Raw genomic sequence first — 21,344 nt, forward strand, 5'->3', positions numbered from 1 at the left:
TGACATTTTTATTCATACATGGAATTGCAGCTTGGTCAATAAATCTGCCTTCCCAAAAAGGTTACTAGGTGTGAGTCAGTGGTTACAAGCAAAGTGAAGACTTTGAGGTACGAGATTTATCCATTATTCAGCAGTGCAACAGGAAAACAGAGCATTTGCAGCACCTTTTTTTAAATACACGACCTCTTTTGTACATCATAGTACTATACACCAATCCACTCATGTAGTTGTAATGTTCAATTTGTGCTTTTTTCTGAGCATGAAAATTGGAGTGAATATCTAATTCATACCTTAGATTGTTTCACTTGAATTTGAATCAAGCTAAAGTTTCTTGCTTTTTACATCAGATAGGAAAAAAAGTTCCTCCAGTAGCATAGCCTGCATATGTACAATTGCTTCAGGACAGGAAACACTTTGTGGATATCAAACTTAGGTTCCCTGCAATCCTGTATCTCTCAGGTGAAATTAACAGAGATGCCATTCAACATTGCCTAAAAACCCTCTGTAATTTATATACTACTGCCCTCTACTGCATATATGTATATATATATACACAAATCATTGAAACAAACATAATATCACTATTTTTAGTAAAACATTGCATATTAATTTCTTGCATTTCCTGGGCTCATATTTCATTCTGGTTTTGCCTAAAAGATGCTGATTTGGGAACTAAATATTCCACTTAATTCCTCTGTGGATCTGAATGACCACAACGGACATTAGTCTTAAACCAAAGCAAACTACTAACCTAGGTCTTTAGAGGACAGCCACAACTCAAACAAGAGAAAGTAAAAATTTCTCAAAACTGCAATCCTATCATTAATGAAATAACTCAAGATGGCACAGCAAAATAGCATCAGACAATCTGTAGCTGTAATTTTGTTATTTGGAGGCTGCACAAGCCCTGCCAACTCCTGTATTAAATCTATAATCCAGCATTAGACTCCACACATCTCTCACAGCTTTGCATCACTCCACCAGGCCTATTATCATCCTGTCCTCCTCTTCCCTGTGCCCCCAGCCTCCCCAGCTTCTTGTAAGAGCTGGCACATGGCTTCAGTGCAGGACCCTCCCCATATTAACAGGGAGCTGGAAGAAGGCCACATTCCCCTTTTTCCTGCAATCATATGGGGTCACAAACCTTGAGGCAGGCATGGATGAGATCTGTACTGGGACAAGATGTCCCAACAGTGTATCTAGGGCACAGAGAGGAACAGCAGGCACTAACACTCACTGGTATTACAGTCATTATCATGCTAGTAAAACCCCAGATGCTCACAGAATCACTGTCTAGCATTACAGCTTCTAAAAAGCCACAATGCACTATTTTTAATTGGAAAAAAATTGTTTCATACAACTATAAAACAGTATGGTCATCATGCATGGGTTTGTGGATCAGTTTGGAAACCAACACCATAAAGGCAACTGCAGGCATTTAAAACACTTCACAACTGAGGAATTAATTTCAAAATAATTACCTGAGCAGAATTGTAAGGCAACCTGAGAACTTTTTTGGTTTTTTTGTTTTTTTACCACAAGACAAGCAAGAAAGATGCAAGGAAAAAGAAACTGAGTAGTCTCAATCCCAAACCTCTATAAATTCAAGAACAATTAACAGTGAACTCCAAATGTACCACAAGACACTACATGCATTTGGGAGATTAAGCAAGAATTACTGTGAGAGACACCAATCATCTTTAGGGAAGAAAAACACCACCAAGTTTTCATTTCCTCTGGGAACTGAGACAGCACATTATTCACAACAGGAGACAATCTGTATTAGATCAACTTTATTATATTATCAAATTTGACAATAAAATATTCAAAATCTATTGAACACATTCACACACAGGAACATATAAAATGCCAGGCCTCAGAATATGTTCTGTACAAAATACTGGTTAGTGTAGAGCAGCAAAGTCACTGCCAAACATTCCCTGAATTTAAGAGGGCCTTGAACACACTGTGTTCCAAGAATTACCTTAATACCAAACATTCCTTCCTTTGGTCTGCAAATCCTTTGCAATTATTGCTTGTTATTGAAGCTTTCTGCTTTTATACAAATCACATAGTGACTCTGAACCTCTTCACAAGTACTACAATGACAGCTGAAAGCTACTTCAGCATTTTCTATACAAGTTGCCAAAAATAAGAAACACATTTGGTCCTGAAGACTAGTTTTGGTTTCTGAAAATATCCTAGAAGAATAAAACAAAAGTAAAAATTATGGAAAGAGACACATAACTAATGCTTTAGGTATAACAAAGATACATTAGTGAATTCAGACACTTCAGCTGTGCAGTGTGGCAAAGCACCTGAGTTAATCCTGTTATCAAAGTGCCACATTCTTACTAAAGATTTTTTTTCAGACCTCTCTCCCCGCAGGAATGGAGACAGCTCAGAGCCCATGGCTGCAGCAGGCGTGACAGCAATGCTCAGTGCTGCCCCTGCAGAGGATCTGCTCAGAGAGCAGCCACTCCTCACACACAGTGCAGGGCTTCCACTTCAGCAACTGGAATAACGCATTCACTTCTCAATGAGAACTGCATCCTAACGTGCAAGAAACTGCAAATGAAAGGGCTGATGATCATTTTGTAGGGGGGAAAAAAGACCAAGAAACTCCCACACTTTCTGGACATAAAACTCCAGCCTGCAGATGCACCACAAGCAATCAAAGAACACCAGAGGTGCTGTGCTTGCTCTCACAGCACTTATGCCTCAGGTACACACATTTCTTTACAACAGTACAAGGCTTTATAGTGACAAACAACAGAACAAACAAATAAAAGCCTTGAAAAACCTTCAGCTCCATTTTATCACATTATCACAAGGCTTGTCTACTAACAGAAAAACTGGTTTAGAAAACTTTAGGTTAAAAGATACAGCCAACTAATCTCAGAAACACAGTACTAGGTTGCCAAAATTAGAAAAGAATAAGAAAGTTGTGCTTTTTTTCTTCTTTTGGGTCACAAAAAGTGTATTTTAAAAGTACTAAAGAAAAAAGAACCAAAAAACCAAGCGCTTTTTGAATCATGTATTTTGGAACTTCAAATCACAAAAAATCCCCGCAGCTAAATTCTTGCTATGAGACTGAAAATGCTATTGATTAATGGATAAGGATCCAAATGAATCTTACAAACATTCTCCAGATCAGGTTAAGAATTGTTTACCTACATTGTTTTCTCATTCTTCAGCCCTTGATGCCTATGTTGGTATCCTGCAATACAGCCTCCAGCTCCACTCAATCCAGTGCTTATTAACAGGCATTCTACTTCAGCAACAAATACAGATTGTGATTATATGTTTTCTGTAATTTATTCAAATAGCCATTTATTCAAAAATTGAGTCAGACCAAGGAAGAGCTTTATCATCTTTGAGCAGTCTTGGAACACAAGCCTGAAGCTTATCCAGCTGACAAGCCCTGCATAAAATAGATCACTTAGCTAAAGGGCAATTTTTGGGGTGATTTTTTGAAGGTGGGTTGGGGCTTTTTTCCCCTCCTCATTGTTGTTGGGCTTCTTCTTTTGGGGGAATTGGTTGTAGCTTGTTTTTGGTTTGTTTTTTTCATTTCAGCAGTTACACATTGCAAAGGCTGTGGACAACTCAGTACTTACTCTGGAAAAGTCTAGGCAATATTGCTGCTGGACTGTAGGGCCCTTGGCAAGTGAAGACAACATTAACGATCCATTTTAAAAATCAGGAAAATGTCTACACTCCCTCAACATAAGCACTAGGAAAAAATGCAGAGGGGGAAACAAAGCTACATAAGAAAGTTAAAACCTAGTAAGATAATTAGCTTGTTGATGACTCTAGTTCAAATTGTATTGAATTAACAAGAGATTTCTGAATTAAACTAAAGTCTTAAAACTACCTCCTGGTTCCATTCTACAATAGCAAGAGTTCAAGCCCATCAGTTCAACAGATCTTACTGATATGTCTAGTGGCAGAAAACATTTTAGGCATGCTACCAAAATAGTTAAAACTTTAGCCTTTAGACAAATTCAGTTTCTTAAGTAATGAATCCTTAATAGTTTGATGAGTTGCTGCAACTCTTAGAATATTTTTCTTGGAGAACCTAGCATTTTGAAAGCATTCAAAGCTGTGTTTTTAGAAAAGTAAGTGCTGTCTAACTGGGTGACTGGTTTTAAAGCAAGCAAGAGAGAATGTTTGAGTATAACTATTTCTCTAACAGGACTTCTGTAATCGTGATGGTAAATATGATGGCCTTCAGGCCAGCACTTCTGTGGAGGTCAGAGTTGAAATTACTATTTTAACATTGAGTAGAACAACACTGTAGGAAATTACAGAATTGCCTGATCAGCAATTTGTAGAAACATTTAAGGAACCACATGTCCCAACTTCTTCAAACAGCAAAAATGAAGCTCGTAATCAATGGGAAATTACGTTTAGTCCTAAAGCAAAAAATTTCTTTTCAGTGGAATGCAATGTTGATCCAATCACTGCCTAGTCATGTAAATGGACCATAGCCAAAGTATTTGAGAACAAGGTTTATACTCCATACTGGCTTTCATTCCCCACTCTATTTCAGAAGTTCACTTTTCTTTAAATACTGCCCACCATCCATTATCATTTCCACTACAGGAGGTGGTTTTCCACCCAGCAATGCAATTCTATACCTTACAGATTGTTTGCCGGTATTCAGTTAGCTTTGACTGATGTGCTACTCCACACTGCTACAGTTATTACAAGCACCAACCACAGTTTAGCTTCATTCCCTCATTGAGAAATAAAGCACAGGCTGAGAATTCCTCAGACTCCAGACTGTATGTGATCAGGGATTCTAGAAGTTGATAAGCAAAACATTTCTCCAAAATAACCCAGTAGGGCACCTAATAAAGAAGCTTCAAGTAGTTTACACAACTATCTTTTCCCCCCCAACAGGCTGTAATAAATAAAAGTCTGGATTACAACAATGGTAGCACAGTTCCAGGCAGACATCTTCCTAGTAGATATGCACAATTTACAAACTAATCCACTGGGAACTGTGGATCAGAATATACAAGACCCTTTAAAATGCTTACTGTGTTTGCCAAATTGTTAATACCATTCCCTGGGGCATCCAAAATTGCCATCCTTCCTAGCCTTCCACTCCAAACCTGCAAAGACCACACAAAGGACTCTGGGATCTATGACTCCATGTGGTATGTGCAAGGGGCTGCACAATCTCCAAATGAAAGTCTGTATGACCATTGCACACAAACACCAGAGGCACCAAAATGCATATTTGACAAAATTTTCAGAATGTGAAAATACCATGAAATATCATGAACACAAATCAGAGACAAACAATCATTTAGAATACCAAGCAACTTGAAAACAACCTTTTAAAAAAGCAAAATAAATAATTCAAATATCTAAGTATCAAGGGATTAAAAGGCATTTCCCCATATTTAAGGGAAGGCATCACAGGTGAGGAAAATAACTATCAACACAAGGTTATCACAAATCAAAGAGCAGCTTTTTCACATAGGAGATAGTAGTATCATTGGACAGCATTTCAATGTGCTCGTTTCCTGAAAGCTCCAACATCACCACTTCCTGTTTTTGCCGGTCCACCCACTTTCTGCATTGCAAGGCACTCTGTAAGTTCACTGTACCATCCCCATCGCTGTAGAAAATCTTGGGCTCTCTGTCAGGGAAGCTTTCGTAGTGGAAAGAGTCGGGGGTTTCCACGCCCGTGCCGTAGAGGCAGTGGATGCGCACGCCGGGCGGGGTCATGCCGTACACCAGGTGCTCCGTGTCCTGCCTCATCAGCCAGCCGTCCTCGAAGTCAATGTCCCTGTAGAACTTCCAGTAATCCCGCAGAGTGTAGTTGGCTGTGGGGGTGCTCACAAACACCTTGTCTGGAGGCCACGTGTAGTTGTAGGGGAGCATCCAATTCGTGGAAACTGCTGATCTCTGCTGGTCTCTGATCTTGAGTGAACTGATAACGGGGATTCTGTTGTTGTCACCTTAGGGAGAAAAGTGGAATTTCATTATCCATAAAGCAAGACATCAATCTTAATCAGCAGCAATTACTAGCACTCATGGTGATAACTTGAATAAGTTTGTTCCCCTGGCTTACAGTGACAATTTGAAAAGTTCTTCCTCATTTATGTTTGTCTCATAACTTCTACAAACTGACTTTTAGTAACTTCCAAGATTTAAATATGAGTTGATGAATAACTGAAACAAATGGCTTGAACTAACACATGACTAAGTGATAATTTATATGCACCTTCCTGCATATTTTAACCCTGTTCTTCCATTTTCACAAAATCAAAAGCTGCTTAATAAATACAGTGATTGCTTAAAAAAAAAAGAAAGAAAAAACAATGAAGGAAAAAACCCAACAAAACCCTGAGACAAACAAGTTTATATTCCGTGTTTGTTTTCATTATCACAGTGGCTGTCGCACCTCAATTATTTTGTCAGCTGAACTTTGAATTTTATTTTCCATTATTTCCAGGTGGTTACAGCATGTAACCAGGTCAACCATGCCATAAAAATTGAAATGCTGCAACTGAAACCACTATTCCTGAAAAAAATACTTTGGTGCTATTTCAATTCCATGGGGTGGCACTATTGCTTCAGCAAGGAGACACAAAGCATATTAATGCCACCTTTAGGAAGACTATATGGAGACATTGCTAGTCTGAAACAGATAAAGAAAACCCAAATGCACAGCAAGAATCACAAAGGTCCTGAAAAATGGGTCTCATGATACCGTGTGGTGGAACAACTGCACTGTGCACTCCCACCGCTAAGTTACTGAACACTGCTTGGCAGTTTTCAGCAAGGAAAGCCCAAGTTCTGAACTGAACAATGAAAGGAATGTGTACAAGATTTGTTTCCAGCAGAATAATCAAAGACAGAACCTGACTATCCCAGCCTTCTCTTACAGAACTGAAACAAAGTGCTTCTCAAATCCTTTACTTTTCTCATAAGTGAAGAAGTACAGGGTGGCCAACACCACATTTAAGTCAGCAGACACATCAAAACATTAGGTGTAAGGAAGACACTGCCAGTATTTCAACCTTTCAACATGTTAAAAATGGAAACAAACCACTGTGAGCTTTGTGTCTTTGCGCCCTACAGTGGGACCCAGCAAAGCCCATGTACAAGTAACTGAAACTATGACAGAATAAAAAAATCTCCAGAAAACAATTCCACCTGTGTACTGTTTACCACTTAGATAACACAGCTGTGGATTTGACATGAAGTTCCTGGCATCACGTATTATAAACAGGAATGGGAGCAGAAAGAATGCATTCGTAGAGTGCCCTGCCTTTCCTGCTGAAATGCCTTATTTTCCTTTAAAGCAACAATTCTTCAGCATACTAACCCTGATAACTTCAGAAACTCTTAATTAGACTAATGCAGTCCAAGGGCTGATGGTGGTGCTTTACTACAGATATTTGAGACAGAAACAGCTTAAACCTGTACATTCTGATATTATGTTTGCCCATGTAACTTTCTTACATGACTCTTAAATTTCTGCTCCAAAACATGGAAGTTTTAGTACAACAGATACACAGATTAAAATATGACTGACTACATTTTAGTAGAAATTTAGCTATTCATTATGCATTAGTAGAATTAGCCCCTTTGCTTGAGATGCATTATAAAGTGTAGACAAGGTATGAAGCACTAAAGCTTAATCCAACGGAGATATGGGACTATGGAATATAATTGTGTAATTTTATGAGGGTGATATTAACATTATTCACTTCTTGCCATTTCTGTAGCAAGCAAATATGTCAGACAAAACCTGTGGGAAAAGGGAAATAAATTTTTACAGTGACATTTCAACAGCTTCAACAGTGTGTGAATTGGGTGTTTGTACTGAATCAAGTTTTCTAATTAGTAATGGAGTAGTGCACTACTGTTCAGAATCAAATGCCTTTGCCAAGCAACGCATTCTTTGCTCTGTCCATGCATGGCTGACTCTTGTTGTGTGTTTTGCATTTTGATGAAGTCCAATTTTTGATGTCAACTTTGATTAGGAAGAAGATAGTGGATATCCAAAGCTAACAAGTCAGAAACAAGCTACAAAACCAAGCCAGAAACATCGAGAACTGCATGTCAAAGCACATGATGTAATTATGGTATCACATGATGGGTAAGTGAAGATTTTCCATCGGTCATTTTCAGTTACTTAGTGAAGTACATAATGCTGCTTTATTAATTTTTTTTTGTTTTTTAGTCTCTGGCATATCCAGTGTGCTAAACCCAAGACCTCAAAGATTCACTTTCCTAATCTGCAGAGTAATAATTTTCACCTGACATTTACACTGTTGACACTAGTTCCCCACTATCTCCACAAATTTCCTTTAATGTTAACCTCATGCAGCTGTGTGATCTTTAATCAAAGGAAACTGCTGAATGCTCTGGAATGCTTGGTAGCTTTGCCATACTGAACAGAGAGCAATCAGGCTGGTGGCAGAAGGGACAGAAAGGGAAGGCATCAGGCCAAACAGCAGACAACACAACAATCTGCTGAAAAGAGGTCAGGAGAGGTCAAGAAGGGAAGAAAGCTCCTGGTTACAGGATGTGGGAAATCTCAGTCCACCCCCACAAATGTGAAAGATAACAGTTGGGTTGCAAGGCTTGAAACATCAAGTTGTTGTCACTTACAAGAAAGTATTTTTCCCTTTATGGTACCTTAAACTCTCATCCTGCAGGCCTACAGTCAACAGTCTGGTTAGCACTGTGCACTACACACACAGTACAGGGCAAAGCCTCAAATTACCTACCTGAAGCCAGCACACGGAGAGTTTTGGCCACTCCCCCCCACGGAGCACCTAATGACACATAATCCTTGATGTACTTGTCCTTCCAATCCTGGGACTGGCGGTTCAGGAAGTAGAGGGTGTACATATTTCCCATGCTGTGGGCAATCAGGACAACAGGGCTTCCATATTGCTCATACAGCAACTCTATCATCTTGCGAAGTGCCACAAAATAGTCTTCATTCTCATCTAAAATACACAGATTACACAGTGATAGTTATTAATTGTGAATGCTGAGCTTTAAAAAAAATAAGCTTTTAAATAATGGTGTTGAACTGTCTGCAGAATTAATAATGCAGACCTTAGAAATTCCAGTATTGAATGGGAGGGGCGGGGGTTTTACGTGGACATACTTTGCTGAAATGGTTTTTTTCTGTTGTTTTGCTCTGGTTTTAAGCAACTTTTAAGTAGCAAGTTGTTTAACAAAGAAAAAAAAAAACCAAAACCACAAGACCAAGCTTGCATTTGCATCCAGGAGCACCCAGACCCCAAGAACTAAACAAAATTAAGTTTTTAGATTGTAAAGGATAGGAGAAGTGATTGAATACATTATTTTCTGGCTAGGAGAGTCATAATTTTATTAAAGTAACAGTGTATTATTTACTTGGTGCCTTTCTCCAGTCATAAGGTGCTCCTCTTATATCTTCATCACGTTTGTAGCCCCAATCTACTAAACTCTGCACCAACATATAAAAGTAACTTCCTGTAAATATCAGATAAGAGAGAAACAGAAGAGTAACAAGGTTAGTGTGAGAAGCAGCTGTCAGCCACTACTGCAAAACAAAGTTCCAGAAGCATTATCTCTGACACCATACATACACATTAAACCTGCAGTTTGCCTTTAACAATCTAGAAAGCTGCATGCATATTAAACAAAATGAGTTATGCTCACTATCCCCCAAAATTGAGAGACTATCACCATTAAAACTTCTTACTACATGGCTGACCTCTCAAGCATTTTGGCAGCCAAATGTAGTACAGGCACAGTGGATAAATCTTACTCAGCAGAGGAAAGTTTACCCTTTAACTGCAACATAATAATTTTTGAGGGGTTTTCATCAGAGTCATAGCTTTTGTTGATCACAAATTAACAACAGGCAGGAAGTAACAGTTGGCCTGGACTTAAACATTTGTTCTTGAAAACAAATGCTTATTATATACACTAGGGCAGAACTCCAGAAACTACCCCAAAACTATTTTTTTATCTCTGGGGTAGTGAACTAAGGCTTAAGTAACCAAACATAAAGCTTTAATAGCAAAAAGGGAAACAGTTACAGACTGCATATTGAAAGATGTTACTTAATAGAAGGTTTGACACATGGGATTTAAGTATTACCATGACTGCATCCAGTAACAGTGTCAGAACAGTCCACTGAACAGAGCCATATTTAAGTTTTGAGAGAACCTCACTTGTTAATCTTGAATGTTTACCATACTGTCCCTCAAGTGGAGAATTTAATCATAGCCCTGTTCTAGGTGTAAGAGTGATGTAGTGCAGATAATTAAGCACATCATTGCCCTTAAAGAACAGATCCATGCTATGCAGCATGTGAAGCTCAGTCCATTACTGCCTATTCAACTCCTCCAGTCTTCAGCCACAGTGAACAACTCACAAAAGCTTATCAAACTCAGTGTTTTCTGAAACATACTTCTACAAAAACACCAAATAAAAAACCCTGCAAACACATTAATGCTGAAATCTTTTGCAGCACAAATGCAATTATATAATTATTCTGACATCAGCAAAATACAAGGAGCTACACATTGTGGTACCATATTCTCCCAATCCAATTAACCTATTCCTAAGACCAAAGAACATCTTACTCAGAATTTGTACTTTTATTTCAGTTTTGCTTGTCAAGCTTCTGTCACAGAATTTTCTACTCAACCATCTCATTTTCAGAAAGCATCTGTCCTCAATATGCCTACTCAGATTTCATCCACCAAAGTTAGATTTGACACAACACTAAATAACATGGAATCTTCTTGTCTCAATCCATCAGGCCACGCAACAAATGAAACAATACAATGCAATGCAAACTCTTAAAAGCCAAGTGAGCTCACAGAACTGTAATTTGAAATCACATTGCAGAAGCTTGTTGCATAAAGACAAACTAGAAAAACCTCCAAGTGACAAAGCACTTCAGACACAGCTTGTACATACCAACGCTCCTTTTACTTGGGTCAAGAAATTCCAAGGAAAATGTCTGCCCAAAGCCTGGCACTCTGATATCCACTCCATCTGGTGGTTCTGTAATCTTACTTGTTCGATTATATACCAGCCTGGGGAGGAGGGGAAGAAAAACAATTAAGAAAACCATTAAACATGTTTTATTGCCACATGACAACCCTCAGTTACACTGGGTCTTACATTCTGAGTGCAGTACAAGAACTTTAAGTGCTGTTACTCAGAAGGAGGAAAAAAACCCAAGCCAATCAGACATGATCAGAGTACTCTTATGGCTAAGAGATTATACAGTGCAAATAATTACTTTAATTACTCCAATGCTTCATGGTGCAGAATCTAAGACTTTTTGTCTCCGTATAACTGAGCATACGGAAGTGTGACTGAACTTCATCTTTAATATCACCTACTTTATATAGTTCTATACCATTTGACTATGCATCAAGCCACAAAATGGAAAAACTTATAAAGAGCATAGGAATGTGGCAATAGGACAGAAAACACCTATTAAATCAGACATAAAAATATTAACCTACCTAAAATAATTAATTTCTCTTTAACTAGAAATATCCATACCAGCATAAGGAAATACTTTATTTCCTGATTAATGACAACTGGCACCTCAGGAAATATACTGAGGTATTGAGTGTTGTGTAAATACTTTTCAAATCAACTTAGGATGTGAAGAATCTGGAGCATTGAGTCAGGAGTTTATTTCTTTAATCATCCCTATTATTACAGTTGGGGGTTGGTTTGTTTTTAGTACCATATCAATATAATTGCCATTTCTGAATGCAAGTTTTTTCCCCTAGATGAAGCCTAAGAATCTAAACCAATGCACAAAAATCTCTTACAAAAATCTCTCTAATCCATAAGGCACAGGGCAAGATAAAGCAGACTGCTTTACAACAGCTCAATACATTCATAAAAGAGCAACATGCCATCACAATAGTTTCTAATTGCACCAGCTAATTATTTCTTGTTTTCATACATATATTTATATTATTTTTACAGGAATACTAATAAAGCAGGTTGAATTATGAAATAGCCCGAAAGCTTTAAATTGGGCAATTTTTAAAACCAAAATATTTCAGGTGGAACTTCCTGTGCATCATTTCTGCCCATTTCCTCTTGTCCTATTACTTGGCAGAAAAAAAAAAAAAAAAAAAAAAAAAAAAAAGAGCAGAAAACCTCCTCCTTGAGATAAGTCACAGAGGTGTCTAACAAGGGCTCAAACCTACACTGAGTCACTGGTAGAGGAGAAAGTGGAAGGAACTAAGAGAGCCTCTGCTCCTCATCAGCAATTACAGCTACTTCAGAGGAACAGAGCTACATCTTCAGACCCATCCTGTTAGCCTACCCAGCAGAATTCCAAGTCATTCCTCTCACTGGTCTTGAATCAGAAAAGGAATTTAAATGCAGCCATTCTGCACATCAGCCTATGGAAAGGATGTAGCTGCAAAGAGCAACATTTCTGCTCTTACCTGATATTATCAATCCAGCAGTCAATGATGACAGGCAGAAGCAATTCTAGATTCAGCCAGAGTGTAAAATAACTGTCTGTCTTCTTAGAGCAGAGATAGTGCACCACTGATGGCTTATCTAACTTGGCTTCCAACTGATTACCTAAGTCTCCTGGAACTGGAAAATATAAAGAGGAGAGAGAGATATAAAAAGGAGACATTTAATTAAAGCATATAACATTTTCTATTGCAGTACACACAGCTAAATACTGCAGCCCTTATGTGCATTATCACTGCACCCAGAGACACCATCAGGTTTTGTAATTAGAGAAAAAATACTACATAATAAAAAGGTACTACATATACACTTTCCACTGAAAATATTTCTATATTTTCAAAGCTCATTACCTGAGAAACCCAACATGTAGAATGATTCTGGATGAACAGCTCCTAACTTCAAAGAGCAGACTATAAAGCAGCATGCATGGGTATGAAAAAAAAAAAGATTGCCTAGGACATTACCAAATGTATCTGTGTTTCCAAGTACAAACTGAATCTTTCTGAAAGAACTTTTTTCCCAGAGCATCACAACTGCACAACTTTGTTCTCTTTAAACAGTTGCCTGCCAACTATCAACTTGACGTTAGAAACATAAGAAGTAAAGTATTGATTTATAACAATTTTCAGCACCAAGTTTTCAGAGAAACTTCTTACATTCTGTTATGTTTAGCCATTTTTTCCTCAAGAACCAGAAGACAAAAAAAATTTCAGTAACTGAAATTTTTTTCTGTATTAGAAAAATTTAGAAGTTAGGCACTTCTTAAGGGTTCCCTCCACTCCTTTCAGGTCCACAAAGCCCCCTTTTTAGGGTGTGCTTGTCAGTGTTTCGTTTTGAAGTTTTTTAATGCAGGTCTACCCATACATTTGTTCCTTCTATGCCCCAGTAAACTGTGCAACTAAATCAGTTTGAGTTCTACAAAACATTGATACTTAGCAATGGTTTAAGGAAAGAGATAATATCATTTAGCAGAATGCCTAATTTAACTGGAAAACCAGATGTTCTTTTAGAAAAAAAGTTATTGCAGAACTGAAAAAGGCCAAAACTTCAGATAACCACACTCTTACAACCTCCAACCACAGCAGGTTATGCCCGACCATGAGATGTACCTCAGGATTTCTTTATTAACTACCTCTACTTTCTCATTAGGTTTTTAGGAGCTTTATTTTTGTCACCTGAAGTGAAACGTTAAAAGGCCCAGTAGCTGACCATGGTTTATTTTAGGTCATATTTCAAGGACTCTGATATACTGGAAAGCATAGTAAGGGAGATTACACCATTGCATCACACCCTAGAAAGAGTTTACTGAAGTTCAGTCTTGTAACCTCACAAAATCCTACTTAGTAATTGCTTAGAAAACTAAGGCAACAACTTGTTCCAGTCTCGTGCCTCTGCCGTATCAGTGCTTTTAATTGGAAGGGGAACAGAACGTAATTCTATTTATATCAGCCTTTCATGACTGCCCAGTTTCTGCAGCAGACCCGCCAAGGACAGAACAGGTTGATTTTGTCTTCAGTTTCAATGCAAAACAAAGAAGAGTGACATTTTGTTCTAACCTGGAATCTCACTTCCTTGGGTAAAAATAAAGTTCTTCCAGCAAAGATACCCTTCAAAGACTTAGACAAACACCTGGGGTATTAGAGTTTGGAGAACTTGCTGAGGTTTCCAAACTGCACTCAATCAATCACAAGCACTCCTGCTCAGAGTAGGGAAAACTCACAGCTGAAGAAGCTTCAGATTATAATCAAGATACCTCTATCAACAAAGCACTGAAAGCAGGAAACTGTATAAAGTCTCACTTGGACTTAATGGAATGATCTTAGATTAACTGCAACTTTCATTTAGTTATTTTATCTTCAAGCTTCTGGAGGATAGAGGCTCTGCTCCTGTGTCCAATTCAGGACACAAGATGAGAAACATGACATACAGATTTTACTCAAGGGATGACAAGGAACAAGATGAAAAATGGCAATTTTTTCAATTCTAAACAAAAGATAAAGGACAAATTCTACCTGTGCAGAGATAAATACTTAGCTAAAAAAGAAATTCTGATGTACAAGTATGATGCCTGTTTGTTTGTAAAGCAGGGATTAAGAAAAATGTTTTTGTCATGTTTACATTTCCATATTAACAGTAAAGTTGCTAATCACTATCACTCACACCTTAGGGCTTTTTTATTTTCTAAAGTATACTTTGCAAACTGAAGATGCTTCGTGATGAATCTATAGGAAACAAAATACAGATTTTTGGTTTTGAGATTATGGAAAAAAACATGTAAGATCTTCAGCCCTCAACCCAACCAGTTTAACAGTGTTAATGATTTACATTTTGGCTGGAGAACTACTTAGTGGTTTTTTATAAGTAACAGGTTAAAAAATATGACACTGAAGATTAATTCTGTAGGTTAAGGGTGTAGCTTTCTAAATTTTCTATGGTGGTATTTGAAAGCAGTAGAAAAACATTTTTCCCTTTGTTTTCAGATCATACAGAAAATGGTCCTGCAGGAAGAGTAATCTGTATGCAATTTTTCTCCTTCTCCTCTCATCTACTATTATCTTCAGTTTCTAAACCTTTTTGCTAGAAATATTAAAGAGAGTTCTTTAAAGTTCTAAAAGTTGTTTTTAAAGCCTGCACACTGAGCCCAAAATAACTTGTTTGTGAAGTTCTGCAAAATACATCAGCACTAGTTAAGACCGGATGTCCAAGACAAGATCTTCAGCAGTACCCTGCTTCCCTAATTTGCAGCTGTGTAATTCCTCTGTTGATTTCAGAACTGCAACATTTGGAAAAATTAGATTTCTTATTCAGCAGAAAAAAAGAGTTGCCATAAGATTTTGTGTTTTATCAGTTCTAGCACATCCTCCTTTTTCACAAAGATGCTAATCCCAACAAAACTCACTCTAATACATCAATAAGCCAAATTCACTTCCAATATTCATAGTATCCTTGGCTAATTTTTTGGTCTCATATGGCCTGAAAAAACTAGTAGATCTCCCTCTGGGATGTGTTTTTATGTGATTAAACCGTATAGAAAAGCACATTTAGAAATATCATTAGAGTTTAAGAGAGGTAACAGACTGTGAATTGCAGTAATTAGCTTTAGGATACATTCCTACTCTTACCGATCACTATCCTTAAGTCTTAATGACAGATTCACAGTTCCCACCAAGAGACAATAAGCAAATTGCACCCTAAAAGTGACTTGCATTAAGACTGCTCAGATAAGAAAAAAGATCATTTGACAAATGTCAAAATATGAGGATCCTAAGAAAAAAAAAAAAAAGTCATCTATTTAATAACAGGGTGGGGAGCCAGGATTTTTTTTTCATATGGAAAAAAAAAAAAAAGAGGGCCAGCAGTTGATACATTTTTACTACTTTTATCTGAAATGCAAATGCCTTTGTGTATTTACCAACTATTGTAACTTTTTAACCAGTATTATTTCCTCAAATAACTGTCATCTTTTTGGTTCTATAAATTAGTCTTCCTTCAAAATGAAGCAACGTTCCAGGAAAATTAATTTTAAACTCTGACTACAGGTCTCTGAGAACATCTTGAAGCAGCTCATAGGCTCCATGGACTGCCACAGAAAAGGCCTTGTTTAAAATTAGGAACAAGAAAGCAAACAACGTCTCACATGATACTTCCAGATACCTTGGATCACATGAGGCATAAACATTTAAATCACTCCTGACATCTAGCCAGCTGACCATACAAACATACACAGCTCAATTAGCAGTCAGCAGGAATTCACAGGCACAGCTCCTTTGCATGTAAATCAATTATTAACAAACTTCATTTAGGTGTCTTTCTAGAAAACTTTAGCCAAGTACCTAACAAATTGTTTGCAGAAGGTATCAGAACATTGATATAGTTATTGTGTTGAGTCAGCTCTAAAAGGTAAAGAGTTCAGTGCATCTGACACTGGTCTTATAAGGATGGGTTACCAGCTCCAAAAATGCCTAAGACACAAGACAGTATGCAGTGATTATTGATGCACTATATGAAAGAATGGAGGAGGAAGAACAGCCACAAAAACTGCTTGAAACCAGCATTAAAGACAAGCCTGTTGAACATCACCAAACTGATAAAAGAAGTGTAAAAAATTATAGTTCATCTAAATATAAAGCAGATACGCAGAAGTACTTGCACAGAATATATGTAACATACATTTTTAGTAGATATTTAGTAGAACAGAAGCATTCAATGGGTTATTTTGGTTCTTAAAGGAGATTTTTCTGTAGGATTACATCATACTGGCTAAATGGAAAACACTTTAAAAAAAAGCATAAAAGCAAATCGGTATCATAATTAGTTTCCTTTTTCCCCAAAACACTTGGGAAAGGAAACTGAGATGATCACCTTAGGTTTTAATGAGAATTGTGCCTTATATCAGACCTTCAAGCAGGCTCTGCAAATAAGGTTTTGACTTTCACCTTCTTCTTTGATGTCGTTATATGAATGCTCTTCAATGCTTTTTTATTTAAATCTCAGAGAAAACAGAGCAATTGCGCTGCAGTATTTTGCTGTCAGTTACCACCCATGGCAGTTTGGTCCCTGGTGTTGCTCCCTTGGTATGAACGAACATGAGCTCCAGGTAGAGCAGCTCCTAAGGCACCTGGAGGATGCACAGACCAGGTTAAAAACAACCTAACCCAAGCCATGTGGTGCCACTCTCCACATTCTTTGTGCCAGCTCCTCCATTAAAGTAATTCAACTACAAAATTAATCACTTCTTCCTCATCAGGTTATTTCCTCACGCTTTAGCAAGACAAAGGACTCCACAAAGTGGCCAACAAACAGGTACAAGGAAAGCTACTAATGAGCACTAATGAGCTGCTAGACTGGCACAGCTGTTCCACAGAACCACCTTTCACCTGAGCCAGCTGGGGGCTCTCCAAATCTGAGAGCTGCTGCCATCACAACCGTGGCCAAGAGTTACAAGGCTGTCTTCATGCAGCTCAGCTGTTTTCAGATGTGAGATTCCTCGAAGCAGCAGTTTTGTCAGTACCTGGGCAGCAGAACAGAAGTTACCCATATATGAGCAACACTCCATATTTTGCAAGATTCTGCTCCAGTTCCCCTCTGTTACTTGGGTAAGCATAGATTGCAACTGCAAAGCAGGGTTGTTACACAAAAGGTTTGAAAGCAAGCTACACTGGGTCTTGTGACCGTCCCTGGTCCAAAATATTTCTGAAGGGATCACTATGTTGACAACATTCCTTTAAACAGCATTTCTTTTTTCTTTATTCCTTAAGATCAGGTGGCCAACTTGCCACACACAGAGTATGACCAAACTTAATTCCCCTTTCTACTGAGGCATGTTAACCTCCAAACAGATAAGACTGCTTTGATCATGAGAACCTGTTTACTATAAGATAAAAATTTATTTTAAAACTGATCTTATATGAGAAACTAGGAGTCTAAATGCCAGTCCAACAAATCAGGAGGATCAACTCTGTATTCCCACCTTGTATGGGCTCCAAATTCATCTCAAGCTTGTATAGGCTTGCATAATGCAGCCTTACACCTCTGAATCTTTTTCATTTGTGTATCCAGGTGATGTGGGTTTTTCTCCCTTCCCCCAAACACCTGTGTTAAGCCAGCACTTAGAATGCTTCCCTAAATTATTCTCATAAGCCCTTCCATCATCCTCATCACAGCAATTCCTAAAAAGCTTATTTTAACATGTCGCACACACAAGAAGGATGAGGACTGGGCAGCAAAAAATCTAGCAAATTTTAAAATGCAGAGACTGACTAGAACACAGTTCTGCAGCATTTGATGAAAATTCACTGTAACAGCAAGAAAGTCTGTTGTAAAGCACTCTGGATGAACATGTGCTCAGCCACACAGTATTTACCAGGATGTCTCTTCAGGAAATGTAGGTCAGCCACAGTTCTTAAAACCATCCTTAGGGAACATATATACTTACAGTAGATCCATCAGTAGTAAATCCACACTTCTACAGTCAGTAACCCTTTCTGCCAGTTGCTTTTAAATCTTTGATTCCTTCCCAGATAGAGTTCAATATTGGATCAGCAAGTACAATATCTTTGTTGTCAGGAAGCTTGCACTGGAGCAAGTGCCAAGGCCTATTGCTACATCCAGCACTACAGAGCAGAAAGATGGCATAAAAGATTGTTTCTAGCCTTCCCAGACAGAATTCAGAGAATTCTTCCTGCTTCAACTCCTGCCTCTTAGGACACCCTTCTGCAGTTTCTACTTCCAAACCACAGCCTGTCAGTTCAGAGGCCTTTTAAGAGCTGTGGATTTGTGCACACTGTACCCTGAGATACCAAGAACATTTTTTAATACGCTCCAGTAGAGTTTGCCCCCCTAAGTCAGAAGTTTGTAACAGTAGTAACAAAGTCACAATCAGACCCTAAATTATTATCAAGAAATTGAGACTGAACTGAACAACAAGCCACTTTTCTAATCTTCCCAGTTTTTTTCCCCCGGTGACCATCAAGATTAATCAACAATAAGAACATACAGCATACTGAACATATTCACAGGACTGGCTACCGACATTACTACAAATGCACCTGCTGTCTTGGAATGCTTAAGAATTACAGTTTCAGCAGACAAGTTATTGAAACATTTAAAATTTATTTACATCTCATTACCAATGGATACAAAAAGCAACTAACAAATATTACTTATTAACTAGCATATTAATATTATCTGCATATTCATTACAAACTATTTTGTGTTAACAGGTGAAACCACAGGCCAGTAACAAATTCTCGTTTTTCATTTTACGTGATGAAGCAACTATTTTTTTCTTTTTTTATTTGGCAATTGAACTGCTGGATTGAATCACTCCTCCTTCCACATCTGATTCCAACCTCTTTCACGAAAGGTTCATAGAGAGGAAAGACTTAAGCGGGGATGCTCTGGTGTTACTTAATGAGCTCGAAGCGTGTTAAAGCGAGCCTTGTCTGTCCCCCGGCCGCTGCCAGGCCAAGGCAGCCCCAGCCCGGACCTCCCGCGGCCGGGCCGGGCCGGGCCGAGCTGCCAGCGCCGGGGCAGCTGCGGAGCCGCCGCTCGGTGCGGGCTCTGCGCCCCCAGTGCCCCCGGGCACTGCCAGCGGCGGGCGGAGCCCGCAGCGCCCCGGGCCCCCCGCGCCGCCCCGCCGGGGGTTGGTAACGGGGCCGGCGGGCTCGGCTCGGCTCAGCTCAGCCCGGCCCCGCAGCGCCCGCCCCGCCGCCCCCCGGCTCTTACCCAGCACCACGGGCGGCCCCGCGGGCCGGCGGCGCGGCGCGCTCCCGCCGCCGGGGCACAGCAGCAGCAGCACGAGGAGGCTGAGGAAGGAGCTCCGTCCGGAGCGCGGGAGGAGCCTGGCGCCAGCCGGCAGGAACATCGCCCCTGCGCATAACCCCGGGGAGAGGACCCGCCACCGCTGCGCCGGGGCTGCCGCGGCCCGGCCGGAGTACGGCCCCGCCGCCCGGCACGGCCAGAAAAGGGCCCGCCCGCCCCGCCGGGCCCGCCCCCGCCCGCGTCACCGCCGGGCGCGGAGGGCCCGGGCGGCCGCTGCTCGGCCCCGGCTGTGGGAGCTCGTTCATCCCGCGGGAAGTGCTTGTCAGTGTGGCGGCCCGGGCTGTGGGAACTCGTTCCCTGTCAGTGTGGCGGCCCCGGCTGTGGGAGCTCGTTCTCTGTCAATGTGGCGGCCCGGGCTGTGGGAGCTCGTTCCCTGTCGGTGTGGCGGCCCCGGCTGTGGGAGCTCGTTCTCTGTCAGTGTGGCGGCCCCGGCTGTGGGAGCTCGTTCCCTGTCAGTGTGGCGGCCCGGGCCGCAGGCACAGGCGGCTGGCCCGGACAGGTAGGGACAGCTGCCCCCGTTCTGCTGGGGCCGGCAGAAAGCTCTGAGGAGGGAGACGTGCTGAGGGAGGAGAGCGTTTGTCTGTCATTTTTACGACTACAGTTGTTTGGTCGTAATAAAGTCTACCAGCGAAGTAATGGGCGTTTGCTGCAAAACAAGTCTAAAAATAAGTAGCGCATAAGGGGCGTGGTCAGAATGGTTGAAAGCCGAAGTGCTTGGAAGAGCTGGGAATTTTAGTGCTACGCGGTCAAAGGACTGAGCATCTGATAGAGAAGCTCATGGACACATGTGCACTTCAGGCAACACCCAACTAACCTGGGAGCTAATTGGTACAGAGGATCCCTGGGATCAGGCGTTTGGCAATACTAAGAGGAAAAAAAAAAATCATTAGACCTTTATACATGTAACAAGAACAGGCAGTCCTGTAATTAGAGTAATTTGGAACCAGAAGTGTTATAAGCCTTTGTGCTTCAGCAATACCAGTTAGTAGGGGCTACGTGCTTCGGTTGGTGTGCAGGTCGTTTGATGAGTGTCTGCCTGTGGAGAGGAATAAGGAAGGGTATCTACAGAAGTAGAAATTAAATAGAGAAAAAAATTTTACTTGGAACCATCAGTAATGATTGTGCTAATGGGCCAGACAAGGTTTCCTTGACTCAGTCATATATCTGCTCCTGCTGTGGAAACACATTTTCTGAGCCAGATGTTAGCAATTCATGCTCAGGATAAAGCTATTTCTGAAAAGATTACTTTGCAACAGAGCACTGCACTGTCTACTTCACAGCTTCCAAAATCCCACAGTGGGTCTACTAATTTTCAGAAATATTCTTACCTTGAATGGTTAATACATGAGCATGAACAATATCACAAGTGAAGATATGAGTGAAAGACAAGTAGAAATAGAATTTCTGGCCTCACCGAATTCAGTATTCAACAACTTCTGTAATTCCTGGAGAGACATGTCAGAGATCTGTGTGTGAAGGCAGAATCTGGTAAATCAGATACACAGCCTGCTGAGAGGAGT

At 40.0% G+C, this 21,344-nt stretch overlaps 1 protein-coding gene across 3 annotated transcripts; it reads right to left on the minus strand.

Moving 5' to 3' along the window:
- Positions 1–1,778: 1,778 nt before the first annotated feature.
- PLA2G15 (phospholipase A2 group XV) lies at positions 1,779–19,896 on the minus strand. Of its 3 annotated transcripts, XM_041458630.1 has the most exons (7): positions 19,729–19,862; positions 17,379–17,512; positions 12,465–12,621; positions 10,960–11,078; positions 9,400–9,498; positions 8,760–8,984; positions 1,779–5,975 (listed from the first exon to the last, which is right to left on the minus strand). In XM_041458630.1, the coding sequence occupies exons 2-7, from the start codon at positions 17,419–17,421 to the stop codon at positions 5,464–5,466; spliced, it is 1,155 nt and encodes a 384-aa protein (XP_041314564.1). In that variant the 5' UTR covers positions 17,422–17,512; positions 19,729–19,862; the 3' UTR covers positions 1,779–5,463. The 3 variants fall into 3 exon arrangements, with proteins under 3 accessions (XP_041314564.1, XP_041314563.1, XP_041314566.1); XM_041458629.1 differs by lacking the exon at positions 17,379–17,512 and having other exon boundaries at positions 19,729–19,896; XM_041458632.1 differs by lacking the exons at positions 9,400–9,498; positions 17,379–17,512 and having other exon boundaries at positions 19,729–19,896.
- Between the last annotated feature and the right edge of the window lie 1,448 nt (positions 19,897–21,344).

This window comes from Pyrgilauda ruficollis, unplaced genomic scaffold (genome assembly GCF_017590135.1).
Source record: "Pyrgilauda ruficollis isolate IOZ18807 unplaced genomic scaffold, ASM1759013v1 scaffold13, whole genome shotgun sequence".
Taxonomy (NCBI): Eukaryota; Metazoa; Chordata; class Aves; order Passeriformes; family Passeridae; genus Pyrgilauda; species Pyrgilauda ruficollis.

Bases quoted from the DNA above. Each gene is read 5' to 3' on its own strand.
- PLA2G15 (XM_041458629.1), bottom strand. From the start codon at position 19,867: ATGTTCCTGCCGGCTGGCGCCAGGCTCCTCCCGCGCTCCGGACGGAGC. The intron at 9,499-10,959 runs GTATGTACAAGC...TGATATTTACAG, and splicing joins CCCAAGTAAAAGGAGCGTTG to GAAGTTACTTTTATATGTTG. The intron at 8,985-9,399 runs GTAAATAATACA...TGTGTATTTTAG, and splicing joins TGACTGGAGAAAGGCACCAA to ATGAGAATGAAGACTATTTT.